The 10,300-nt window shown below is 44.5% G+C and overlaps 1 protein-coding gene across 2 annotated transcripts in view; it reads right to left on the reverse strand.

Annotated features, from left to right (window-relative positions):
- The window catches only part of MAN1A2 (mannosidase alpha class 1A member 2), a 145,734-nt gene extending 135,740 nt beyond the window's left edge, over positions 1-9,994 (reverse strand). For both annotated transcript variants that reach the window (XM_074853972.1, XM_074853981.1), the window contains exon 1: positions 9,128-9,994. In XM_074853972.1, the coding sequence (XP_074710073.1) occupies positions 9,128-9,435 (308 nt within the window). In that variant the 5' untranslated portion in view covers positions 9,436-9,994. The remainder of the gene's footprint in view (positions 1-9,127) is intronic.
- Positions 9,995-10,300: the final 306 nt, after the last annotated feature.

Below are 10,300 nucleotides of genomic sequence, written 5' to 3' on the forward strand. Positions count from 1 at the left end.
ACCCTTTATAACATCAGAACTCCATGATGCAGAAGAGCCCACTTACCCCTCTGCAGTATTTTCTTCTCCAGAACACTGTGCATTGCAATTCAGAATTCAATACATGTGTTACTTAATAATTTGGAGAACACTTTCCACTCAAATAGAAGCCAACGACAGCAGAACAGATGCCTTTAGGAAACTAAGGATGTGTGATTATAGCACTGGGAAAACAGACACATGCTCATATCATCTGCAATTATTAAGTTTAGAATTAAACAGTCTTCAGTGTTTCCAAGATAAACCTGATTAACGAGATTTAAAAGGTCGCTAGAAACATGATTCTCAAACTAGTTCACACTATGATTTTTTTCAGGACCAAATTTTCTCTCTCTTTGAGGGGAAAATAAAAAGGGGAAGGGAGGGGGAGGAGAATATCGCATCTTATCCAGAAAAATAACCCGCCTCCTCTCTAACAAGCATCTTGCCCACTAGTTTTGCCATCTCAAACAAGCCCAGAGAGTGGCAGGTGTTTTTTCAAGTTTGTTTTTAAAGCATAGAGCAAATTTTATTTCATAGAAGTAATGGAAACAAGCAGGAAGTTTGCAGTCCAGAATGTCACCTCTGGATTATGATTTTTAAAAATATACTAGAGAAAGGATGCAAGTATTCTGGAGCAAAAGCAGATTCCTTAACTTGCATAGGGAAAATAGTAAATAGCACTCAAAATGCAATACATTTGTAAAGATCGCAACATATCCAGAAAAATCCCCTGGAGGAAACAGCACATGCTGGAAGTTATTCTTACTAGACAAACCTAAACCATGAGTACAGCCCAGTGTATTCAGCACAGATTTACTTATCCAGTGGGGTATTCAGAGGAAGAACATGGCAGATGTGATCTTCCCCTTCCCATTGAAAGATTTAAGGGATATGCTGCTCCCACAGACAAGATATCTTTCTTACCCTTTGTGAGCACATTCAATTTGATCCAATAAAAAGTAAAACTGATTAGTTTGATTTACCACTGACAGCCACCTGATCCTAAGTGGCCTGACTGTACACTTCAGCAGTTAAAACATGTCAGCAGGTCCCAGAGAAAAACGGTAACAAATTACTGAGAGGGAGAAACTACTTATGCAGCTTGCCTGTGGAAGCTTCAAATGCCTTGCTGCCCTACAGTGCTAAACCTCAGCTGAGATGAATGTCATCTTGCAAAAGTCTTCCAAGTTGCTAGCAGCACACATTGAATGTGAAAACTGACATTTCTGCATGCTAGTGTTAATAGACACAAAGTAATCTCATTTAAGAGCTCTTAAATCTTTATACAGCAAGAAAATAATTTCATCCTCTGCACTCCCTTGAAGCTGTAATTTTGCTCATGCCATACTGATCAGATTACATAATGTTAAGACAAATTAAGACCTCAAACTTGCATTCTCAAATAGAATAATGGAATATAGCTACGTGTCCATTGTAGGCCTCGATGGCAGCATGATGGCAAGGAGTTGAGGAAGCATTTACAAAATCCTCTGGTGATTTGAGGTGACTATCAAGTAAGAAAGCACATAAAACATTAATGAAACTAATGCTGAATGCAAGGTAATCCAGTTCATGGGTTTGCATCATAAGAATATTTTAAAAAATGAAGGCATTAAGACAGAATCAGAAATATGACTCAGTGTTTGGGCAAATAAATCCTGTAAGGAGCAGAAATAACATAGCCCCTTATTTCATACATCAATGGCCTTTAGCCTTCTGTCCCAATGTTTCCTACCCCCTCAGTAATGCACTCATTGCTACTGGCATCCCATAAAACCCAGCTCTTTCCTGCCACAGCTTTAGTTTCCAGCCACCCTTCTCCAGTGATCAGTGAAGAACAGAGGACACGTGCTGTGGCTGGTTCAGTTACACTTGTGCAGACTGATTAGCAGCAGACCAAGTATTACAAATGACTCTTGGGCTCATAGCTCTGATTCTTCCTTCAGCATTGTCCCTAATTCAGGTCTTTCTCATTCACCCAGCACTGAGATACGCACAAGATAGAGAAACTTACTTAGACAGGTCACCCTTTGCTGCTGATAGATGTTACAGGGGAGAAAGAGGGAACAGAGAACAGAACAGGGTCAGCGAGCACTACAGGTGAACATACAGCACAGCCACATAAACTTTCTTTGCTTAGGAGACAAGGCTAAAGACACCTTTAAAAAGCAGTCTCTAGCTTGGAAAAGAAGGTTAATAAAAAACCTACCTTCTCAGTTTTGGGGGTTTTTTTTTTGTTTTTTTGTTTTGTTTTTTTTTTTTTTTAATTTTAGAAACACCGGTGTACCTGGTTGGGTACTCAAAAAACAAGAACAAAAGTTATCAGGGAAAATTGTCTGCCTTATTTCTTGAGATCTTCAAATCCTAAGTAATACAAATGATACAGAACCTCCAGATCTTTGAGTGAATGGATGAAGCTACATAATTTATTCTGTACGGGACACTAGATCAGACAACAACATAAAGACAAACGGAATCAAAAGCCTACAAATTTTATGAGCAAGCATATATTACAAGAACTTTGCAGTTCTCAAGGCTTTTCGCTGTTTCCCCCTCCCCCCATGAATAAGTGTATTCTCTTTCAATACAAAAAGATGAGAAAGTAAAATCTATTTGTTGAATTTGAAGACAAACAGCAGCAGTCATACCAATCAAATAAGAGGTAAATAACTACATTGTAAATGCAGGCACTTTGGAAAAGTTACAATCATACAGGACGTGTAGAGCCCTCAGACTTTTCATTTCAAGGTTTGGGGCAGCAGGGGAAAGATACTTATTTTTCCCCTTTCTTGACCTTACTACCTTGTTGGCCTGTTGAACACTCCTCTGCTCACAAACGGTTAACTTGCAGCAGAACTCTGAATTTTGGTAATAAAGTGATGATCTAGTTACTGAATTGATAGCACTCACTTGATTGAGCCCGCAAGTGGAAGTGAAGGGAAAAGAACAAATCCCACAAGCTGTATCTAAACACATGCCCTGAAGTTCCCACTTTGTTAGCCTGAGTAACTACTGTGAGAAACAGCTGCCTACCCATCAGACCACTTTTCTCAACATCGAGAGCTGCAATAATGAAAGTGCGGGATGGTGCAATAGAAGTGCTGACCATGTTTTGGACTTTATGGGCTTCTTAGGGAAGGACATAAGAGAAGAAAGGCATTACAAAACTTTTTCCTCTTTGCTCATATTCAGTCTCAGTTCAATTGTTATGAAAACATGTACACATACAACACGTGATGTTGCCAAACTTGTAATTAGTTTTACATACATTTGTTGTAAAGAAGCAAAACCCCATAACCCAGAATTAGTTGAGTAGGATCGAGATGTTTGTATTTACTACAGGAAACCGAGAGGATCAGAAGATGGGAGAACTCTTGCATTGCAGTATTCCCACAACTAGCCATGCTGCTTACTATTGCCTACACTGCTACCATCATCAAGCAACCCACAGTTATGCTAAAGTTCTTTTGAGATTTTAATCTCCAAAACTCCAAATGAACCAAAGTGCTATTGCCTCCCACCCACTAGCTGGCCTAAATCCAGACAGCAGACTTTCTGCAGTTTTCCCACGCCTGATTGTTTTCCAGCATGTAGACAAAGTATAGATCATGCAGAAAACCAACAAGTTAAAACTTACTTTTTTAAAAAAAAAAAAAAAAAAAACTGGAAAGGATAAGAACTGGAGAACACCAGCTCTCGACTCCTGTCTTTCATAACACAGGAAATACTTTGACAAACTGGAGTACAGCAAGATAACTTGAAGAAAGCAGCACTCTACATATGATGTAGGCTGTTCAGCAGATGGGGGGGGGAGGAGGGAGGACATCTAGACAGATGGTCTAGAATTTGCATTTTGCAATTCGAAGATGAAAGCATTTGTCAGCCTACAACATAATGCACTAATTTCAGCAGAACCTTTGAAATAATACAAGAGGGCACCTCTCCCACAGTCCAGTACAACTTAAGGAGAAATTCAAATTGAGTTTAAGGGTATAATGTGGGACTCCAGAAGTCAAGAGAAATCAAAACCACATAAATCTTCAAGTACCAGCATAATTTCTCAAGCCTGTTCTCAAAACAGAGTCCAGAATAGAGAATGACACATGACTACTAAAAACTCCTGCTGAGAAGTCTCCAGAAAAAGACGGGCAGCGCCCTTTCAATAGCTTCAGCAGCTGAAGACTGATACAACTTCTTTGCCCTAGATACACAAGACATTTCTGAACCCTGATTTGGAACGTACTATCCCTGCCCTCTTCAGCTCCACAGGTGTCACCATGAGGACCTGCATCTCCTAATGCTGCACCTTAAACCCCCTTGCTTCTAGATCAAGCACCTCAGTCTAAACACAGCGCCCACATTTCAGAGAGACTACGGAGTCTACTCTGAAGACAGGTTCAATTTCATGCAACAAAATTTGGACAGAGTAGGAGTGGGGGCCCAGGCGGTACAGTGGCTTCTGATGTTTCAGGGGAAAAAAACAGGTTCTCTGAATCACAATAGCAAATACTCTTAATTACACTAATGAGCTGCGCCTCAAGTAAAGGTGGGAAAGGAAGAGCAAAGAGTTTTATGCACTCTTATACTTGATGGCATGGCAGAGGATGACAGGAGACACTGATCCCACTGAGTAACAGAGGTTAAATTATCTCCTTTGCCCACTTCTACTATGGCTAATTAAGTCATATAGACCAGAGAAGATAAAGGTATTCAAAAGAAGCATGTTAAGCCTTTCATGTTTCTTAAAAAAAAAAAAAAATATGCAGGATTTAAAAGAAGAAATCAGGACTGAAAACTCTGCAGAATCATTTTTGTTACTTTCACCTCTTAAGAGCAAAGACAGCAGCTGCCACAGAGACAACCATAATTGAGCAACAGAAGAAAGAGCACTTTTAGACTACTGCGATACAGCTGCTGACCCACAACTGGTCATATCAGACCACTGAGCATATATCTCTGCATAACATGGAAGTCAATATTCCTTAGCTTCACAGAAACAAAGTCAAGGGCGTGATTAACACTGAGCTACACCTACTCACACACAGAGGCCGAGGCAGTTGAGGTGGTCAGTTGTATCAGCAGCGCGTGCTATCAGTCCGATGACATGAGGGTTGGTGGGTTTTTTTAAGCACTGGCAGGAATTATGACTTGAAGTAATACAGGGGAATTTAGCAGCTGAAGATACAGCTCTGCAAATTCTGAAGGACTGAATTGTTGGCACAACAGCAGTCCAAGTGCTGTTACAAAGTGGCTTTGCAGCTTTGAGCTCATAAAATTACATTATTCGTGGCCTCTAAGATTAATGTAGTTTTGCCACAGAAATGATCTTAACTTCTGTCAAGTAATATAAAGAGCATCTGCCTGACACATCATTAAAGAAACAAGTCTGCTCAACTTTCATATTACAGATAATCTTATTTTTAAAAAATCTGATAAATCAAGGAGATTACAGGGCATCTGCATTCTCACTCATTTACATTAGATGCCAAGAAGCCATAAGAATGTTTTGTTTAGGTTCCAAAGTTATCTTTCAGACCTGCTACTGAAAAATAAAATACCTAAGATAGCTGGAAAGTAACTGTGTAGGGAGAAACACCTCAAATGTTTGTGTAGCAAGGGAGATGCAGAGGTCTGGGAGAAGTGACAGTTATCTAAAACCGTGCAAATTTTGAGTGATGTGTAAGTTTGTCTGGCAAGATGTGTCTTCAAAACTGTGCTGCTCTCATTCCAGAATCTCTGCAATATCCTATTTGAAATGGAGAGAAATTCATCTTTGGGAAACGAAATCGATTTTTTAAAAGCACATGTGTGCAAATATCTTCAAAAGTCCTGGACGAGTCTTTTCCACTCTCCCTCCTCCCAGAGGCAAAATTTTGTGGTACACCTTTCCAACATCAGTAACACATTCCCCATGCATTATCCTACAAGTGCACATGAAGAGCTTACCCACGAAACAGCTAAAAATTAGCATTAACATGCATGACAGCCCATGCATTTCCCAAAATATAAATTGCAGTTTTATTCTAGATTTTAACCATCTTCTCACATAAGAAAGTTGTTTTTTCTTTGTATAATAGGCAAGGACACTGTAATTCTTGAATGAATACTTAAGACCATCAGGAAGGGAGTGAGGTTTCCCCCCTTTTTCTGCCTGGAAGGGGAAAAGGGAAGAGGGGCAGGAGCAGTAAAAAAGCAGGTTAATGGTTAACGGAAGATGTAAAGTTAATGTCGCCAAGGGGTAACCACTGTAACAATAATAATAAAAACACTCAGGAATGTCAAGGGGGCCCAGGGAAAGAGGTGGGAAAGGAATGTGAGGAATACAGAGAAGGTCCAGTGAGAACCATTGTTTGTATGCCCAACACTAAAGCATGGATGCATGACAACCCTCTACCTATGCCACTGCTGTTACTTTGCTAGAAGATAGCAACGTGAATATCCTCCAGGAGCTCAAAATTCTACAAAGCTCAAAATTTACAGGGTAGGAGAAAATGAGCATTAAAGTATTACAGCTTGTATACGAGGGGAGAAGCATACTAATATGTGGGTTTTATCATTTGATAGAGGTCAATACCACCATTCACAGAAGAAACACTTTAGCCACTAAATCAAAACATCTGTCATTTCGTGATCAAGTGTATACTTCAGATGAATGACCTTTGATCTTTGATCCAGTTTCTTCTGAAGTCCCACAAATCTTAGAAATACAGCTTGTCAATTCATCACACTTCACATCTTAGACCACATGCTCCTTTGTAATACCAGTAGGTTAACTTCTCTTGATCTTTTGTACCATAACTCCTCAATGACATCCAAAACCCGACACTTACAGAGTAGCTCACACTTGACTTGCTCCTTGATAGTAAGGTCTCCATCCCAAACTGAGATAACAAGTAATCTAGAATTCACTACTGAAGACCCTATACTTTCTCAAAATACCATCTGTCAATGTCTCTGCAATACAGGAGCAGGAACTCAACAATGAAAATGGTTATAGGTGTTCTCCTTTATGAAAAACAGTCACCACATGAGCTCCAAGCTAGCAAATAGCCTGTTGATAAGACTATGTGGCAATAAGCCAGAAAAGTTGCTCCAAAAGTAAAGCACATAACCTTGTGTCACAATGCATATTGTGGCATTCACACAAGTGTCATACATGCAGGTTAAGCAGGCAGGTTTTTTCAGTTGTTAAGACATGCTTAGAGGAATCCAATGATTTGCAGGGCTAAAACCAGCAGGAATAATAGCTATTTTTGCTCAAGTAACAACTCAAAAGGCAGCCAGAAAAAACTGTACGTGACAGGGACAATTTTGGGTGGGGAGCAGGGGGAGGTACATTCACAGCTAATGGAGGAACCATAGGAGAGTTAACTGATGACAGGATAGCCACTTTAAGAGCAGACCCCAAACAAGCAAAATGCATTTAGCTCCAACAGTTGTAAGTTACTGCTTATCTACACGTGACAGATAAAAGTGGTATGCACTTTGTTACTAAAGCTGTAGTCTCAGTAATTACACTTAAAAGAGGAAACCTGAAAAGGAGCACCACATAAGTAGGTTAACCAAGAGCATCACTCCAAAACTATCAGTATCAACAAACTTTTTCTACAGCCCATCTACTGGGCAACACAAGGTACAACAGCCACAGCTAGAATTTTGAGAATTTCTGAACTCTTCTTTTTGTTTAATCTGACTTCTATTTTAGAACCCGATTTTGACTGCATGTACTGTGAAGTGACTGGAGAAGCTAAGAAATAAGATCACCAAAAAAAAAAAGAGGACAGTGAAAGATGAGAACTTCAAAAGCGTATTAGAGAGCGTCTAAACCTATGTTTTGTGCAACATTTAACCGCACCAGCGATTAACATCCTAGACAAAAGAAGTCCTTGTTAAATATTAAGCATCCATGCCCTTTCAGTTAGGGAGAAAGAGCTCATGATAAGTACCCCAAGACATCCAACAGCAAAGATGCCTTAAGGAAAAATTCCACAGTATTCAGGTAGTCTTTACAACTCATAACAGATGAATAGAAAGAGGCAGTTATGCCCTCACCTTTTAATGTAGCACAAATAACCTTTACATAATTCTTGTACCATGTCAATAGGATATATTTCAAACTGTTCTCAAAGGAACACTATCAGCATAAGTAACCTTTCTTTAAATTTCACTGTATTACTAATTTGAGTACGGAAGAGCATATATTTTACCACCCATCATCATCACATTTTACACATCTTTGACAGTGAAGAGAGATCAGTCAGCTTCACTGTGATCCAGACACTAGGGTAGGATTTAAGCAATTACAGTATGTTAGAAGCAAACATACTGTACAACCCTCATTTAAGTTTTTAATCTCAGTTTTGAAGGCTTAACTTCACATGACCGAGCCTTGAATGTTCAGAGCCTTGCATCGCACAAAGCTTTAGGTGGCCCCAAAAAGCTATCAACAGCATGACATTTACTCTCATTACTCTTAGCTACTATTTTGTCTCCAATTTCTTTACACTGGCAAACACAGTTAAGGAAACTTAGCCACCGTCACCTCCAATTGTCTGGAATAACATCATAACAAGTGATCTTAAGGGCCAGAAAAGGCGACTGTGCCATCTACATTAGTTCTGTATCTTGCACGTCATAGGCTGACAGCCTCTGGGTCACAGCACGAAGCCTTCGTCAGATCAAAGTTTTTGCTACACTGTTCGGCAACAAGCAGCTGTTTTGAGTAAGCACAGAAAAGACAGAAAAGACACAGCAGTTTTTCAGTCGCTTATACTGTTGCCACAAATGCCATAACTTAACCCTTTTCTTTCCACGACCGATCCAGGAAAGCAGTTGAGAAAAATCAATCACTGGAGGAGGGCTCACATTTGTCCTCCCAGCCCTCGCTAGCCAGAAGGCTGAATTCACTGGGGGAAGGAAAACACGGAGCCACAGCTCCCTACGGCAGCTGGAGGACACCAGGCTAGCGCTCAAAGTTGATACACGCTGGGAAGACGTGAGGATGTGGGAGAGAGGCGCGACAGCGGTACGGGAAGGAGCTGTTTTAACGGATCTCCCTTTCCTGCTCCCAAGGGGGGGACCCCCTCGCACCCCGACCGGGACCTACCTGTGCCGGTGCTCGTCGTGCCCTTGCCCGTGGATGAGGAAGCCGCCGAGGTTCTTGCCCCCTTTGCTGGTGTCCACGTGAGGAATGAGCACATCCTCCAAGCCCAGGTCAAAGCGCTTGTGCTTCGAGGAGTCGGGGAGGAAGAAGAACGCCCCGAAGCACAGGGTGATGAAGGCACTAAGAATAAGGAGCAGGATAAATTTTTCGGAGAGTCTCAAGGTAGCCCTGTGGTGCGGGAAGGCGGAGGCCCCCAGGTTCAGGGGGGGCAGCCTCCGCCCGGAGAGCGGCAGCAGGGCGGGAGTGGTCATCCTTCCGCTAGCGACCACCCGCCGGGGCACGGCTCATCCCCTCAGCCCCTGCGGGCGGCGGGCCTGGCGCCGCGGGCCCGGCTCGGCTCCACCGCCTCCTGGCCCGGCGCGGGGGCTGGCGGCGGCTTCACCATCCTCCCCGCGGGCGCCGGGCCGCGTCCCCCCCCTCGCCCGCCGAACCACCGCGCGGAGGAGGGGAGGGGAGGGGAGGAGGGGGGGCCGGGCCGCCCCAACGGCCCCCGCCCCCCCGGGGGCTCGGGCCGGGGCGCGGCCGCCCCGCTACCTGTGCGCCCCCCCTCTCTCCCCCCGGGGCCGGCAGGGCCCGAGCGGGCGGCTCCGGTCAGCGGCGCTCCCTGAGCTCCGCGGCCGCTCGGCTGCGGGACTCCGCCGGCAGCGACGAGTGGGCTGCTGAGGGCCCGGCCTGGCGCTCGGCGTCCCTCCGCCCGCGTCCCTTCAGCCGGGCCGGGCGGAGGCTCATCCCCGCCGCGCCGCCCCGCTGCGAACGGCGAACGGCGCCGGGAACGGCCACCGCAATTCCACTCCGGACCCTCTCCCCGCCCTCACGGCGCCTGCGCGGCGGCGGCGGGCGGCGCAGGCGCGCTAGGCAAAGCGAGGCCGCCAGGCGGCAGCTGCCGGGGAGCCCCGCCCCTTCGGCGGGAGAGGCGAGGCGGGGGCGGGGCCTGCCCGCGCCGTTCCCTGAGGGACGGGCGGCCCGGCCCGGGTAGGGACGGGCTGGGCCAGGCCGGGATGGGCGGGTCGGGCCGGGCAGCTCGGCCTCCCCGCCACCGCCTCCCCGGCGGCTCGGCGTTGCCCCCCTGCGGGAAGCGGTGTCTCGCCGCACCGCTGCGGCAGCCCAGGTGTCGCT

Source organism: Strix uralensis, chromosome 2 (assembly GCF_047716275.1).
Source record: "Strix uralensis isolate ZFMK-TIS-50842 chromosome 2, bStrUra1, whole genome shotgun sequence".
In the NCBI taxonomy this organism is placed as follows: Eukaryota; Metazoa; Chordata; class Aves; order Strigiformes; family Strigidae; genus Strix; species Strix uralensis.